Source organism: Neolamprologus multifasciatus, chromosome 10 (genome assembly GCF_963576455.1).
Source record: "Neolamprologus multifasciatus chromosome 10, fNeoMul1.2, whole genome shotgun sequence".
NCBI lineage: Eukaryota > Metazoa > Chordata > Actinopteri > Cichliformes > Cichlidae > Neolamprologus > Neolamprologus multifasciatus.
Genome location: NC_140448.1, coordinates 20,935,056 through 20,953,223, shown reverse-complemented (window position 1 = coordinate 20,953,223; position 18,168 = coordinate 20,935,056). Strand labels below are relative to the sequence as shown.

General features: G+C 40.5%; 1 protein-coding gene across 3 annotated transcripts in view; it reads left to right on the top strand.

The window, feature by feature from the left end:
* Window positions 1-2,266: 2,266 nt before the first annotated feature.
* LOC146510192 (rho GTPase-activating protein 26-like) overlaps window positions 2,267-18,168 on the top strand; it is an 88,519-nt gene continuing 72,617 nt past the window's right edge. Inside the window, exons 1-2 of one of the 3 annotated variants that reach the window (XM_085175452.1) lie at window positions 2,267-2,654; window positions 2,730-2,993. In XM_085175452.1, coding sequence (XP_085031578.1) covers window positions 2,576-2,654; window positions 2,730-2,993 — 343 coding nt within the window. In that variant the 5' untranslated portion in view covers window positions 2,267-2,575. The remainder of the gene's footprint in view (window positions 2,655-2,729; window positions 2,994-18,168) is intronic. The other 2 variants (XM_085175454.1, XM_085175453.1) reach the window with 2 other exon arrangements.

The following is an 18,168-nucleotide window of genomic DNA, read 5'->3' as shown; positions in this document are numbered from 1 at the left end:
ATGCACTTAGTGTGCATGTATCAGTGACATGAAGTGAGATCTCAGGACAGGAATCAGTGGCGGAAATGCATTAGGCCTCTTCAAATAACGGTTGTATCAAGCTTTACTGGATCTCCCAGTAGATCAGTATCAAGCTGACATCAAATAAATACAGAGCAAGTATTGCCAAAGCCAATAGCCTATGTAGGGGAGAACAGTGAGTCATGGTAAGATAAATCACTATTAATTTGAACAATTTTGAACACAAAGATAAATCGCTTTCATTTTTACTTGCCACAGTTATTAGCTAATGCAACAAATCACGCCTTTCCATCAAATATCGATACTATCGATCTATCAGCCCACCCATAGTGCTCACAGCTAGATCAGATCACTATATTAAGGATGTTCCCTCTTATCAAAGAGAGCCATAGAGTGTAAAAAACATATCTAAAACTACCAGTTTAGAGCCATCTGGAACCATATTTATTACAGCCTGTTACATGTTTATATATTTTTGATGATATGGCGTACTTTTTACATTATATTTTAAAATATCACAGCTGTTTTAATGTGATGCAAACAACTATGGACCAGATTTTCAGAAAAGGCAAACTAGTGCGCTCAGGTGTGGTTGGTTTTACGCGATAAATACAAAAGTCGCAGCCAGTTTTTCCCAGTATCCAGTGCAAAAAATAAGGTATGCTCTTTTACTGCGAAATTAACAGTAAATTGGCGTGTCGCAATCGACAGTAACTCAGTTTGCATACTCCTCCCAGAAATACATATACGACAGGGTGAGTCGCAAGGGTCTCCGAGTTCCCACCTCTTACACGTAATGCCCCCTCTCTGTTTATGCAGCATCTTACCAGTAGAGGGCGCCAGAGGTGATGGAGCCTTGGTGGGTACCTCTCCTCTCTACAGAAATCCCCCGCTCTGGTTGAAATGACATCACCGTCTCCTCCCACCAACCAGACTCCGGAGCCGCTGCATACACAGATCGTTTATTCACAAAAAGATGGTTCACTCGACCTTTGACAGGTTTTGACCTGTGGGACGCTTTTAAGCTGAAACATGTTCCAGTCATTGAAATAAAATGAATGAAAAGTATTTCATACATGTGACCCAGTTATTAGTCTTTCATCCCAGAGCGAGCCTACTTTCTGGGAAGCTCCAATTGACATTATTTTACCCCACGGGTTAAAGTTCACACCATTCAATGGAAACTTTGAAAATTTAGACAATTAAGCAATTTCGACTCAAAATGTAAACCGTTCGCTTCTTCAAATGTAAAGATATGCCTTCCAATCTTTCAGAAATCCTTATTTTATACAATAGTAACCAAATATTTTTGGCATTTGAGCTTTTGGAAAAACCAAGAAATTAATAAAGAAAGTAATCAGCTCATCATTTCGGTTTAAAGGTAAATGTTGTGTACCTGATACTCCCTTTATTTTCCTCCATGTACACTGTAGTGGGACAGAAGTGCATGATATAGTATGCTGATTGACCTAGCTTGTGAAGCACTGTGAGTGACATCATCTCCAGAAAAACAGCCTTTTAATGGGATTACTCAAATAGATGACTTGCATTAGCTTTTCATTAATATGATGAATCTAGTGGTAATGAAACACAGCGAATATAACTGCATAGAAACAAACCAAAAGCAGACAACCACTTTGTCGCTTAACTTCATACTTTAATGACATAAACTATTGGCATATAACTTTTCATTGCACTAATTAACCACACCTGAGATTTGTAAACTAGTGGCACAGGTATGTAGGATGGCAAAGCTGGGGTAGTGGTTGGTGATGTTCAGAAGTGGTCCAGTGGACCGGGATAAAATACAGTACATACATTTACAGGTCTTAGGAGATCAGATGTGTGTTGACTTTGGTGAGCTATTAACTTTTCTTCCAGTGATTTACTTTCTTTGTTTTTCTGTTTAGAGTGTAACATGCTGACATTGGTTGAAGTATCAAAGGTAGAATGTTGACTTTCTAAAATTAAGCCTACCTGCTAAGAAATAATTACTAATTAATTATGAATGAAGTAATAATGTGCGAATATGTTCACTGTTTATATGCTGGGTGCTGCTCTTTCCATCCAAGTCTGAGAGTTCACTTTTCCAATGCAGTTTCAGGAAACTTGGTCAGAGGGGACCCTCCTTCTTTTATCCCACCCATCTTTGCTCTGGAGAAGCTCACCGCTTGATCCGCCCCTAAACGGTCGAAACTGCCCTCCACGTCGTGCCTTGCCATCTCATTGGTCTAGACAGACGTCAATCAGTGGATTATCCTTGTCGGGGTAGGTTGATTACGGTCTGCGGCGCTGAGCTGAGCGGTGCTGGGAGAAAACAGTGCATTTAAAACCGCCCAGGGAAGACACCGCATTTACGAGCGGAGTTTTGTTTTTTTGCTGCCTCCCTCCTCCTCGGCCCTGTTTCAGTCTGTCCGGTCCAGAATGAGTCGTTCGAGAGGAATGCAGCACCGGCTTACCTGAGCAAGTGGACACCTTTTCTTTGAAAGCCATTTCCAGACACTTATTCAGCTCTGTCTTCCCCCCCCCCCTTTTGAAATTTAATTTTAATTGGATGTCTTGTTGTGTTACTGCTACTGCCTTGTGTGTCTGCCTGAGTGTTTTCCTTTGCAAAGAAAAACGAGGTTATGTAGGTAGGGATTTCTCTCGGGTCCATCTCCGCCCTGTTGTTTTCATGTTGTAATTGGATTTTCTATCATTTACAACAGCAAAAGCAGCACCAGAACAACAGGTTTTCTCCCTCCATCATCATCATCTCGTTCCTCTTTCCTCCTGCTGTCCCAATCGTTTATTCTTTTGCCGGGTGGTGGTGCAGAAGATGGGATTACCTGCCCTGGAATTCAGCGACTGCTACCTGGACAGTCCACAGTTCAGGGAGAGACTCAAGTCCCACGAACTAGAGCTGGACAAAACCAACAAGTTCATCAAAGAGCTGATTAAAGACAGCAAGGCTCTGATCCAGGCTTTGAAAAGTAAGTGGAGGTTGGAAGGGGCGTGAGTGTGTGAGACTGATAAAATGTGTGTGAGGAGGTTGCAGTTGACAGTTGTATGTGATATCCCTAATTATTGAAATAAAGGGGAAAACAGTCAAATCTGGTTCATGTGGGCTTGATAGAATCACAAGGATTGAGAGGTGAGAAGCCTCCAGGTGTGAAAGTCTCAGTTTCATTGGATTCATGTGAAAGGCTTACACTCTGCTTTGTGTGTGTGTGTGTGTTTCTGATAAGGCATGCTGAGAGGCTAGGCGGGGGAATTTGACTGATCACAGTGCATAGTGTCCTCTCATGTTGTCAGCACATTTGTTCCCATTAGCGTACATTGTGAGGCGTTTACAGTGAGAGAGGGGGTGTGCACTGTGTTTCATCCACATTGATATCTGCTGCTGTTCATCTGATGGGATTTGAGGCTGTGATACGCTACAAATGTTGTCCTTTAATCTAAAAACAAAAGCCTTTATTTCACATTAAAAAAATTTATTGTAGAAAGGCGTAAAAATCTGAGTGGGATTGAACGGAATATGACTTTTAGGTGTGGTGGTAAAATATTTCTGTTTCTCTAAAGGTCAAACTTGGAGTCACGATCAGCATTACAGGCCAAGACCATATTTACAAGAGAAATAATGAGGAAATAAGCAAACATTAATGCATGACGTGTACGACAAAGAAGGTCGGAAAATGCATGCTAGTGTTTAATACATTTAATGCCAAGGTTTATCTAATGTTTATTCTTCAAAAGCAAGAAGATATGAATTTGAATAACAGCAAATGTCCAACATTCAAATGTTAATCTTATCGTCCTAATCAGGGCAGCTCCTATCACATAACACTGGGTAAACCATGGCTACTAACCTTAAACAAAACATTAATGTGTAACTTTTATGCGTAACTTTACTTCAGTGAACCACGGTTCAGCTAAGGCTAAGCATAATCCCACCTCCCTAGTAAAAGATTAAACTAATAGTTTTTTCCATGCAAAAATATGAAATCCAAGGCTTTCACTTTTGGTAGGGAGTCACGAGCACCTCAGAGGCTGTGACAGCACTTCCTGCTTCGGTAGTGTAAAGTTCAATCTTGTGCCTACACAGTTTTCATCAGCATGTGCAAAGACAAACAAGTGTCATTAAAGACTTGCTGTGTCTTTAATAGTCCTGTCAGTACTATTCAAGTCTAACTTTTTATTGCGCCTTTTAAGTCTGCATTGATGTAAAGTTAATGACGGGCAGGGCTCAAAATGACGTGCAGTAAAGAGGGAAGATTCGGTGGTCAGTATTACTGTGGTATGTTCTAGAGGCTGGTCCAAATGTCTGCACTGACCAGCATGAAATTGTATTCTGGCATAAACTTTAACAAATGAACACATTCAGAATTTGTGATGTCATGGTTCAACTATACTAAAATTGACAGTTAGCAGCTGTTTTTACTCAGTGTAGTTTGCTTGCATACAGTGATGTGCTACATTCTTGAGCCACCCCACATTTCTTTATATCTTCCTAAGAAAATGGGAAATGGGTGCATAGATTTCACTGAAACATGTGCAAAGATACATGGAAATCCAGTGTCCAAGGCAAAAACATAGTTTTTACAATTGTAATGAGCATGACGGTCGATGTCGGATAAGATCAACTTTAATTCTTTAACACAGCCGGAACTCTCTTAGGTAACATTTCATGTTACCTCAGTCATCTTCATGAATAGTTCTCCAAGCATCTTGAAGGACATTCAAAGCTCGTCTGTGGATGTTGGCTGAATTTTGCTCTCTTCACTGTTGAGATGATCCCACACTGAGGTGAGGGCTCTGGGGAGACCAATCTATGATTGATAGGAAAAAAAATCAAAGACCACTGGTTCGTAAGATACAATTTTCAGATGCTGCTCATCTGCTATAGATGTGTATATATTTAGACCTGCCGCTTCTTCTTTTGTCCTCCGGTTGTTTCCTCAATTCTTTTTAAGGACACATTAAACAACTTGCTGTGTTATGCCAGTTTCCCAGTAGCTCTTTGGGAATCCCCTTGTTGGTGCAAAAGTACTGTTTAATGCATGTTCTCTGTGATGGACATTTGTTTTTAGTCTATATCTTTTGACTTATTTCAGGTACCTTATTAAGTCCTGATGTACTACATAGAGGACCTCCTGGGCTTTCCATTGATATCTCCTGTATTTGGGTTACCTCTTTTAGCTCCAAAGAAAAAAGCGTTTAATGGGAAGATTCTTTTTTCCTCGGTTCTCAGGAAGATACAGTGCTAAAATTGTTCTGTAATACTACTACTACTAATGATAATAATAAAGATAATAATTTATCAACAAAATCATGTTCAAAGTGATCGTGGGCCATCATGGCTCAAAGAGTTGGCAGTTTGTCTTGTAACCGGAAGGTTGCCGGTTCGAGCCCTGGCTCGGACAGTCTCGGTTGTTGTGTCCTTGGGCAAGACACTTCACCTAACGCCTACTGGTGTTGGCCAGAGGGGCCGATGACGCGATATGGCAGCCTCGTTTCTGTCAGTCTGCCCCAGGGCAGCTGTGGCTACAACTGTAGCTTGCCTCCACCAGTGTGTGAATGTGAGAGTGAATGAATAATGGAATTGTACAGCGCTTTGAGGACCCCGAAAAGCGCTTATATAAAATGCAATCCATTATTATTAAAGTGCTTTGAAATAAGTCACATTGCTTTTGTGTGAAAACGGTGATAGGGCAAAGTAAGATTAAGACCTTGAAGCATTACAGAGAAACGCCAGTGTTCTCTGCTGCTGTAATGTATGACAACAATGTGGAGACAGCCAGGACTGTTTGAGGTGTGGGGAAAGAAAAGAAAGAAAAGTAATGAGCAACAACAAACAATAAACATAGAGTAGCTTGGTTACCTGGAGCCAGAGATCCCTGCAGATAGATGGAAGGAAAGGGACAACGGGAAGGAAAAAGTATGAACTACAAGAGAGAGAAGACACAAAAAAACCTGCTTGATGGTGCGAGATGGGTGAGTTCAAACGCGTCCAGTAAATCAAAAGCTTTTGGGGGTATGTTTTTGAAATTTTCATGGATATTTAGCTCCCAATCAAGTTTAGCCTATCACATCTACAAATGGCAATAAAAATTAGTTCTCAAAAAATCTGTCAGATGTTTTGGTTGTCGATAAAACACAAATATATATTCTTTATTAAGTCGTTGAGCACAAGAGCAAGGCATCCAAATTCAAATTTGCCAAGGTTGATGCCACTACACGTCTACTCTCCGTTTCTGTTTTGTCTAATGAACTGATAAAAGTTGTAGTTTGGAGGTCAAACCTTTACCAATGTTGCTGCTGCAGCGGTATAATGACAAAGATAAAGGGTACTTTCATTTGTACAGCTCAAAGAATTGTAGTTGAAAGGATTGTGTGATGGGAAATTAAACTGGCTGTTGTTGAGCATTAACAATTTTCATAATACAGGCAGTATTTGACCATGATTCTGGTTTCTAGAAATAATAGAATGTCATGCAAGAGTGAATGAAACTATGACTGGCACTCCAGAACTGGATAATACCACAGATATGAGTTAAGTACTTTTAAAGTGACTCTGAAATTTGGTTTAACCATATGTGAAATCATCTCTTTGGCTAAAGCTTAATAGATTATTGTATTCAACAACATATTCAGTGGTGTGCCGATGCTAAGATGACCAGTAGTAATGTGTTTAACAAAATCTGTTATGATGGCACTGGAAAAGGTCTTCCAAATTCCTCTGGGGAATGAACCCTAGTTATTGAATTACCAGTTAAGAGGAACTCAGGCATGCTACGGCTGCTTTTGTGCATGACCAAATTGGAAGTTGTGTCACTTGGAGACTGAAACAGAGATCCGTTTCCTCCTGGGAGATGTTGCTGAAGAACTGTTGATGCAGCAGGAAGATGGCATGTTTGTCCAACGTGTCTTCCATGGGGCAGATCTTCATTGCTCATTAATGAGAGGGCCAGAGTGCACAAACAGTATATCCATTGCCCGTTTGTTGTCGTGAGCCGAGTTGAACCAGTCTCTGAAGTTGGTCATTGACAAATTGTCAAAAATTCTTGGCTACAACTTAACACCACAAAAGACATCATGATGGACTTTCTTGCTCTGTTAGGTAAATTGTTTGGATTACTTGGCCTCGCTGTTGCAGCACAGAGTGATCCTTGCAAACCACAAACAGGGATGAAGCTTGAACATGCTTGTTCAAAGTAGTTTATTATTTACACTGTTCAGATAGGACAGAACCTGCAAAGGGCAGATGTTCCACTCTGCTAAATATACCTTTTTAACAGCAAACTAGCCCAATTCTCTTTCACGACAAAGCGCTGGTCAGCTGATGTGCGGCTACGAAGACAATTCTGCTTTTGTCCAATGTGGGATCCAGAAATCAGACGGCGTGACCTGATTCACTAAGGCCGGGATGAGAGAGGGAGAAGTTGTTGCGTGTTCTGTGCTATTGTACCAGGGTGCTGGCAAATAAAGAGCAAGTCAGCAAATTTTTTGAGTTAATCTTTGTATACCTGCGCTGTGCTGCGTCATGTGCTTTTGAATTCGTTGCAACAGGTCTGTAATATCTAACAGCATGTCAGAGTCCTCTTTGCAGTTACATAAGTAACTGTCTGCGCACACACACCTCCACCTCCTCGGCTTTTCTGTAAACAGTGAGGGGGATGTGTGACTGTCCCGGGAAGCCCCTAAGGTTTAGAGCTGGTTACAGTTTGCTGCTGTTTGCCTGGGGTAGCCTGACAGCTTTCACTTGTGTTTTTATTATGACAGTTTTAACCTTGGGCTTACTGTAAAATATGCCTGTTCCTGTCACTTTTTGGTTTTCAGTTGAATAGAGTTCGTCATGTGATGAGACTGGTGAGTTAAACATGTGGGTCAGAGGAGTTTCTTTAATGTTTTTGTCAAGGTTCTGTTTCTTTTGACAGCAGTTACAGTTAAGCAAAACTGTTTTGCCTGCTATATCCTGAAATCCCCTTTCTGCACAGTCCATTTGTACGCCACCATACCCACGATATCCTCCATGTCAAAAGGTCAATCTGACTGGCACGTTGTGAGGCTCTGTAGAAAGGACTTTCTGACTACTTGCAAACTAAAAGTGTGCTTATGACCATATATCACTTTTGGCCAGACACAATGTTGGTGATGCTATTTTGGGTGACCAAACAGAAACTGTGGCGGTTTTATATACCTTCCTTTGCTCCAGATATACTCATGTTTAGACTTTATACCTTCTTTTCCAGCAGCATTCATATTTGAAGCCTTGTCAAGCATTTCCTGTAAGAACATATAAACGTAGTGGGGGGATTTTACTGTATTTTCTTTTTCTTTTTTGCCCTAGTCAATAAACTTCCACATTAATAAAGTAGAGGTAGAGCAGAACAAAACAGCAAAGCTTAACACTGGACTGGAATGACAATGTCTTTATTTTTTCTGCATTTATTTTTTATTATTCTTCCCAAATTATTTTTCATTTTTTACAGAGTCTCCACATTTGATATGTAATTGCTCATCACATAGTCGTCATATTATTTACCAAAAAACGAATGTTGCTTGCAGAGGTGCCATTGCCACTGTTGCAAATTAACAGCAGCTCCATCCTGTTTGAGGGTAACAGACTGGCTTATGGAGCAATTACAGATGTAGACACATTCAGACCAAAGCCTGTACACATGCAAACGCACACAAACTGTGTTTTAGTATAGACTCTGACAGCCACAAACCCTCACTTGAATAAGTAGTTTCGAAGCGTGCACAAACGTGGGACGTGAGATGAACATGCGCACGAGCAGATGCCCATGTGTGCACACACGCAGATGTTAATGCGATTGCGTGTGTTAGCCAGATGTCATTTTAGGGTCGACCTAGCTTGTTATTACTGAGGCTGTAGAAATGTTTGGCTCTCTGCTCCACCTCTAACATGACACGGCTCAATCAGCCAAGCAAATCGTAATTACCAGCTAAGTGTTCACTGGAGCTCTGAAGGAAACGAGGCAGTGTGCTCAGACGCTTGCATGACAGCAACACGTGATTTTTGCCATGTTTTCAGCTAAAGGTGTGTCTCAAGGTTCAGGGTTGTGACTTCTATAGTCTGTTGTGATACTTGATCATTTTTTGTTTCACATCTTAAATGTGGAAATATAACTCAGTGATTTAGTTCTGGTATAAACACTATTGATTGAAAACATACTATGCAAGTGTTTTGATTTGTAATAGCCTTATCTTGGTTCTTGTGATAAGCTAAAAGGTCTAGTTGTTTTTAGAACCTGTCTAAGACACATAATGAGAAAACTGCTGTAATTATTGTAACCAGTTAAAGACAAAGGACCTGTATTGAACCTAACATGACCACCCCAACAATTCACCATTGCCATTTTTACCCAATACTGTTTCACAGTCATAACTGCTGTTTATATTTCAGTTATTTAAACAATGCTTCAGCCTGTAATTATATTCCAGTTTGGAGTCTCGGAGCTCAATTGTGACAGTTTTTTAAACAATCTGGCCCTAGTCTTTGTAGATTAGCCACTAATGGTGTTTTTTGTTTTTTTTGGCCCAAGCCCCACAGGTTGTTTTTCTTTCTAGGTACTATCCCAACTTTCTCTCTGTGTTAGACCTCAGTCTCATAATCCTGGGGATCAGTCAACGACTCCCTGTCCACCAATGGTCACAAGTGAAATGTGTCGAGTGAGTGAGGGCTCTCGCTGGGTGAACCTGGGTGTAAATAGGGTGCTACACCAAAAACCTCCTGATGATCGATTTTGTTGGTAGCAGATTGTTTTAGTGGATGTTACAGATTCATCAGCAAACAATTTACTTGCCAAGCAGTACTGAAACTTGGAAAAAGTGTGCTGCTAGCCAGAAATGGAGAGTGTTTGTCTTCAAAATCTAACTTTTACCTTATTGCTGCCACTAACACACTTGAAAAGATGAGGCTTTTACTTTGGAAGAAAATAGTCTCGGTTTCTGGTTTTCACACTTCCTGCTTCCACTCTACAAGCAGTTGGCGACTGCTTACAGATGAATTGCATGAATTTGCATTGTGCCCAATGCAAACTACAGGCAATCACAGCAGTCTGCTAGTGACATCACCATATACCTCTTTTTGTGAACACTTTTCTCTAGGGACCAGTGATCACCAGGAGGTCACCGACTGATCTAGCCTCCCCTTGAACCCTATACTGGTTCCAGTGGTAAATGAACTGAGTCTTCTATAGTACTTTTTTACTTGAGCACTCAAAACGTTTTATACAACATGCCTTATTCACCCATTCACACATCAGAGAGTTACTTGGGGTGCTCTTTCCGAAGGATGAAGCATGAAGAATGGAGCAGCCAATCAGCCACTGAACCACCAACCTTGCATTCAGTAGATGACCTACTCTACCTACTGATCTATAGCCATCCTGTAAGGCCACACATTATGTATGTGGTCACTGTATATAAATAAGACAAATTTTAACACCCACAGTTTTTTGTGAATTGAGTAGAAAGCAGCTTGCTGATGTATTATAACAGCAAGCCCCCCCACCAAAAAGCTCAACGCTCCTAGAATATTTTCTGGTGACTACTCAGTGTGTATATAACTGTTTTAGTCTGATGGTTTATGAATATGATATGTTAAAATCAGACTGTCGTGCAGGCGTGGATGTGCAGAAAAGGACAGCATGACATCCATATAGATAATGTTCCTTAACCATGCATGCCAGGTTGCACATGTTGAGAATATGGACATAGTGCATTCTTTAAGTATGAGGTCTGTGTGTAATATATATGTTGTTTAGTTGGATTTACACTTTTGATGAGATGTTGCTACCAGACGGACGATAAAGATGCCAGGAGGACAAACTGTGCTCCTTTACAACCCAGAGACGAGGGACAAAGAAGTGAATCGTGTTTGATTTTCATGTGATTTTCAATCACTAAGTAACTTAAAATTTTTAAATTTTGTTGGAGTGTAAGGAAAGTTCAGGCATCTGCATAAGTTGGTGTAGCTATGGCTTTATAAGGATCCCTGTCTCTGTTGTAGTTTGGACACAAATGGCTGAATAGTAAAATTTTTGATGACCACAGTATTTTAACTGTGATTGTTATGATGTGCAGACCAGGTTTAGCCAGTAAAACAATGCCAGAGCTGGGTCTGTAGAAGAAATAGTTGATGGCTAAACTTTATTAAAGTAAATTTACTCCCTAAGAATTACAGCTACACGAACATGTTGTAGTAAACCTGTAATGCTTCCTGGCTGCAAAAATATAGTGTGTGCATATATTAAAGGCTAACTAAAAGCACAAGCATATTGTTCAGGCAAGTGTGCTTAGCTGCATGCTGTCTGTTACTGGTTTAAAAACAGGCTTTCCACCCATTAGGGCCATCTTGATAATGGCTTTCTTTTCAAGCATTTACTCTGACTTCAAATTGACCTTTAACTGTCGTTGGCAACCTCACAAATAGGCTGCTGGCTAAGTGAATGTGTAAATGTCCCAGAGGAGAAGAAGAAGAAGAAGCAGGAGTTCCCTGGAGCTCTGAGACCGTCTGTTAATGGCGGGAATATTATGCTTCTACTCCATGTTGCTGTTCTGAATAAAACGCCTTTTAGCCAGCAGTCTGTGTAGTGACAGAGCCAATTCAGCTCCCACTGTGATGCTGTTGCATTTGGTGCCACACCCCTCTGGTTCTTTAACACCGGCACGCTATGTAAAATCACACACTTTGGTGCCATCGCGCTGGCTTGGTGTGTTTAAGTGTAAACATGCAATTGCGCTGTAAAGCGAGCTGTTCTTAAAGGTAAAATCTGTGAGTGAAAAAGGCTTCATTCTTTTTCTCACGTCACCTTCTGTCTTTCTTTTTTCCGTAGCCACCCACTGTGTTTTTGGTTAGTAACAACAGGGGTAATGGCGGTTATTCAGTAGTTCAGCTATCAACTATTCTGATGGATGAGGGTTATACGCACACACAAGTGCACACCACACCATAACTAATTCTCAATTATGGCACGACTGAACCTTTCTTTCTTTCTTCTTCTTTTTAACATCCAGAGCAAAAGAAGAGTTTGTGCTGGGAGGCAAATGAAAGAACCAGTACGTAAGGAGGAAAGGAGGTGGGGGGTGCGGTTGTGTTTCGCACTGTTTAAAAGCTAACATGACCTTGTTTTTTTTTTTTTTTCTTCAAAAAGTGTCTATAGAGGAGCCTCTGGCTTGGTGAAACAAAAGAGTAGAAAAAGAAATGTGTGGAAAAGAGTAAAAAATGGAGACAGAAAAGAGAGGCGTTTCACTCTTTCCTCTGCATATGTTGCATAAGAACAAAGATGATACAGTTACGTGTGTATGCGTGCAGTTATACTCTAACTGTGCACGCTGTACATCGTGTGTGTTTCCTAATAGAGGCACATTTCTGCTTGCAGAAGATTTGTATGCATACAGTAAACGCGTGTGTGCGCGTGTTTCCACCGCAGCACAGCACAGTGGGGGCTGGGGGTCTTCCTCTATCTGTGACGTAGCATGGATGAAAAGGAAATTAGGGCACGACACAGCCCTGCTATTTTGCTATTGTTGTCTTGCATTGACACTGGAGACAATCTGAGACACACACACACACACACACACACACACACACATGCATACACATTTGTACACACAAGAAGAAATTTAAAGGTTGTGTAAATTAAAAAAAATGTCTAGTGGGTATGATGTATGTAAGGCAAAAAGGATTTCATAATCTCTATCTTTTTGTCAGACCAGCAGTCATTGCTTCATAATTGTGCAAATCTGCAAGTTTGCCTACTTTATTGCTACTTCTATTCCATATGTGCCCTCATGCGATCAATAGTGGAATTTTTATTTTTTTTTTGGGCCATTTGAAAATTGGTCAGTAATTTGTGATGGATATGTTTTAATGCGCACGAAAAGATATCCATCTCACATTGTGTATTTATTGCACATTAGCATTGAACTCTAGAGTTTGCTCAAAGTAAGGACATCAGTAGACTCTGTGTGTGTCATAAACATTCATGTTTAAAACGGCTTGTGACTTCTTCAGTCTCAGCTGACTGCAGGTTTCCCCCATCTTATAAACAGTACATTTGCATAATGACTGCAGCCCACGGAAGGAATTGATCAGTGGTTGTTGATCAATGATCATGAGAATTTGCATAATCATGATGAAGGAACTGACCTCCCAGTCCATTTTTCCTTCAGTGGGCTGGTTTCAGTCATTATGCAAATGTACTGTTTATAAGATGGGGGAAACCTGCAGTCAGCTGAGACTGAAGAAGTCACTTGGATGAGTGACGAAACGTTTCTCCCACTGAAAACGCTACGTCTAAGATGAACAGAATCAACTTTTGGAGAAACATTCATGTTGCAGTGTAATAAATATCCTCATTAAAAATCTAGTAGGGTCGTATCAGGTCATTTAAATGTAAAATGGTAAATGGCCTGTATTTGTATAGCGCTTTACTAGTCCCTAAGGACCCTGAAGCGCTTTACACATCCAGTCATCCACCCATTCACACACACATTCACACACTGGTGATGGCAAGCTACATTGTAGCCACAGCCACCCTGGGGCGCACTGACAGAGGCGAGGCTGCCGAACACTGGCGCCACCGGGCCCTCTGACCACCACCAGGAGGCAACGGGTGAAGTGTCTTGCCCAAGGACACAATGACCGAGACTATCCAAGCCGGGGCTCGAACCGGCAACCTTCCGATTACAAGGTGAACTCCCAACTCTTGAGCCACGATCGCCCCGCAATTGTGACAAAGACAAGCGATTTGAAGCAGAAATGGCTTGTTTATCTATATCAGTTTTAAATTGGCGTTACTACTGCTGCCCTGTCATCTGATTAATTGAAACTTTGACGTGGAGTATTGGATTCAGAATCAGTTAGAATCCGAATACTTGTCCAGTATTCAAGCTGGACGAAGGCTTGTAAATATTTTAGCTTATGGTTATTCAGTTACATTGCTTGGCAGCAATACAGTAACTCAACCCCTCGAGTACTTGTGTGTTGTGATAATTCTGACTTTTTGTTTTTGGTTCATCTTCTACGTCCAGTATAGGCTCAATAGATGCATACAGACCAGGATGACATATTTCCTTTTTTCTCTGCGGTTGCGCCTACTCGCAAATTCACACATTTGACCATATATTAATGTAGAGGCAGTCTTCACGAGGTGTGAAGCATGCATAAAAATAAAAATGCCATTTCTCTTTTTCGTTATCTGTTCCTTGCCCTGTTAAACCTAAAATGATTCAGTATGAATTTATAGTCACAATGTAGAGATGCAAAGAGAAGTCACTCAAGGAACTGAAAAAGGAACTGCAAAGCAACAAGTTCGTTTGTTGCTCTCATGCCATGGTTAGAAATGCACAAAACCCATCATGAATTAATTATAGTTGATCATTCATGAAACTGTAAAGAGGAAGTGGGATTTGCAGATAAATGTAAGCTTTTTTAAATTTACAACTCTTGCACTCCTCACAACCCATACATCATTCTCTGACACGTACAGTGAGTTAATTGCAGAACTGGTGCATGTGGTGAGCCTTTACATATGCATGAAGTCATGTGTGTCAATGATAGAGGCTCCTTATCTGCTTAGCCACAAAGTTGCAATTTTGTTTACGGGAACTACTGAAATAATTTAAAGGCATCTTGCACTACTTTAACCTAAATTATTGCATTGCCGCAAAATACTGTGTAAGTTCTTCTTTTTTTTCTCCCTTTTTGCAACATATTTTGACTGAAATACACTTAAAACAAAGTTGTACAACCTATTGTTACTCTGCTAAATGAGTTGGTTACACTGTTTGTAATGCCCTAAAGCTCATCTTCTCTTCTTTCCAAAACCTTTTGAATTTTCTCTCTTGCACAAAGAGTAAAGGTGTTCTGGTCATTTAAAAAGGGCTTGTATGAGGGGTTTTAATCACGGTGGTGGGACGGTGATGATTTAGGTTTGTTTTACAGCCACAGGACCTGGACCCTGACAATGAGTCAACCATGAACTCCTGTGTATATAAGACTGTCAGATAGCTAACACGTTGCCAAAACTGGACAATGATCCCAACAAAACAGCTGACAAAGAAAAGAATCAAGGTGATACTTTGTCCCAAAGTCCAAATCTCAACCAGATTGAGAATATTTATTTAGGCATCTCAAACTTTAAGTGATGTCTTAAAAAAAGAGTGAGACTCAACCTTTTGAGAGACTCGTGAAAGTCATAAACAGTAGCTGTTGCTGGTGGTTTATAAGCTGCTGAATCATGTGGTATACTTTCATGGTGTACACGAAAGTACATGGTGGGTCACTGTCATGTTTTTTTTTTTTTTTTTTTTTTTTTTTTTTACATGACATATTGTCATTATATATGTAGTATTCAGTAAAACAAAATACTTACTTGGGAAAGCAAAACTGATATTTTTTCTTTGCCATTTAAGTTTTAATATTAAAGTGCAGGAAAATATGGGGGAATAAAATGTGTAGAGCACTTACAACTTTTTGCTGACTCCTGACTATACTTTGGATCTTTACAGCTGTATGGAGGAAATGCCATTTAACAAGTGAAAGCGATATGTTCATTAACCTTAGGACTCGTTTCTCTGCGTAAAGCAACTGAATCCAGCTGCCAGGAGTGGAAAACTGTCACTTGCAATCCAATAAAAACCAACTTGACTAAAGAACGTTCTTGAATTTGGCTTCAGTTTCTTCATGCTTCTGCAGGTGTAGTAGCAGTCTGCCTTTTTCTCCCTTAAAAGCAGTAAGGGATCTGTCAACTTTAAGAAAAATGCTGCTTAAAGGGTAAACATGATGTGTGGCGAGTACATTTAACCGGCTCTACATTTAACCGGCTCTACATTCATGTTTTCACATTGGTGTACTCTAAAGATCATAAAACACCCGGAATCGAGCAGGAACTGAGAAGGGAAGCTGAACTCTCAGGAATGCTCTTTTACTTTCTGTACTCGGATAACTGATTGCTGCTGTTCGGTCATAAAAGAGACAGCTGCAGTTTTCACAGCTGTTTAAAAATTTACTTTTACTGCAAGAAGTTACGGGAGCAAATTGTTTAATTGCAACTATCTAAGGTGATGTTGGTGAATGGCTGTACCTGACAACCCACCCTTCTGAGTGATGTTGCACATTTAGCGAAAGGATTCATGTTGAACCAGGATTTTTATAGTCAATTTGCACCCTGCAAAAATGTTAACATACCACTGGCTACAAGTCTGAAGACTTTACTGAGAATTTTAATAAAGAAACACCTTAGAAATGTCATCCGTGCGAGTGTGCTGGGTCTGGCTCTCTATAAAGCGTCACGTGTGAAGGTTAGGTTGGAAAATGTGCTTCAGTGCAGTAATTCCCAGATACTTAAGTTATGGAGTAATAGTAATGGGTATCTGTGACCCTAAAGGAATATATTGGTGGAATTTAGTGAGATTTATTTACCCCCAGCAAACCTCTTTAAAGTCAATTTGCAGTTTAAGGTTTTTATTTCTTAGCCTGGAGCGCTGAACCGTCATATCCAAATTCACCATGTCTGTGATAATGTCCTGGAAACTCTCAGCCTGCGGTGGAGAAAAGGTGTTGCTCACAGTTGATACACCTTTCAAAGAGGAACCTCAGGCCTCTGTAGCCGATGCCCAGACTTGCATATTCAGCAGGATGGTTTTTTTTGTTTTTTTTAACCCTCTGACATATTAAGATCTGTCTGGGAACACTTGCAGAAGCAAGAAGACAGATGTGGCTTAAATGAGATAAATGCACAAATGCATCAACACACACGCCTTCTCTTGCTGACACATGTTGTTAATAAAACCGTCTATTTTGCCTTCACATCAAAGCCCTTGAAATGAGTCAGAACAAAAGGAGAGAGGAGCCTTTGTTGCATGTCACAGCTGGAGTGTGGTTGGGCTCTGTCCTCTCTTTCCAGGGAACTGTGAGTCCGGAGGTTGTGAGGTTAAAGCAGGTGGTTGCCGTGTCCAGAAGTGCAGATGCTGCCTTTCATACAGGAGCGGACATTTCCTCTTTCTCGTGTGTAATGTGGAGTCTTTTTCAGGTTAATCGAGTTTCGGTTGAAAGCTTTTTTGCAGGGAGTTTGGTATCCAGCTGCTGCTGTAATTTGAGATCAGTGGTTGCATTTTAATAGTTGCTAAAGTATTACTTACTGAGCGAGGTGTAAATCCGACTGACTTTTTCATTTCGTGGCCACATCTTACTAAAACTGAGAAGTGAACCTTTTCCACAAAAAATGGTTTTAATATAACACAATGCAACACAGCCTCAGAAAGCATTGGTGAAACTGTGTCTCCTCCTCTCTGTTATTCTTGTCATTCCAGTATGAATGTGGCAAGCTGGGGCATGTGTCTGAAGCTGTAAAAAGACATCTCTACTGCAGATAATCTAAGTGATCTAGAAGATGACAGAAAGCCTTGAGGGGGGCACGCCAAGATAAGATAACTGTTGAATTAGTGAAGATTGTCTTTCCAAAACTCTTTGAGGGGAGACCCTAAAACTTGTGGGATTTCTCCTCCTGAGCTCTTATTGTTTTAACCTAACTTCTGTCTGTTTCACATTTCACTAGGCTTTATGCTTATGATGTATGATTGCACTTCTCCGAAAGGCTGACATTTCATTTTGGCCTATTTTTATGGAATGGCGAATTCAGAATTCAAACTCAAATTCAACTTTGTATCCTCGGTGGCTTCCTTACTAGCGCTGAAATCACGCCCTTCCTTCCCCTTGTGGCGTCTTTTACCAGAGTGAGATTTATCAGCTCTCTCTTGTCAAACATTTTTGGTTTTGATAACGAATTTAAATGTAGTGTTAAAACAGGCCGCGAGTAACTTGCGTCATGTCAACATCCAGCTCGCCACCTTTAAAAATGCTCTTAATTTCAGCTTAATCTGCTAAGAGAAGAAATGATTAATGAAAAATGAATCTAACGTTTAAGGAAGACCTTCCAAAACAATGATTTCTTCTTTCTGCTTTCCAATCTTCTTTCTCCTGCGTTACATTTTTTTTAAGGTGAAAGTTTTTGATCATTGTATTGTAAATATATTAATCCCATCCTTCGTCATCCTCTTCTTTTTCCCCTCCTCATGTCCTTCCTCATTTCCTTTCATCAGCCTGACATGGAAATGCCTATTAGCCTTCTTCCT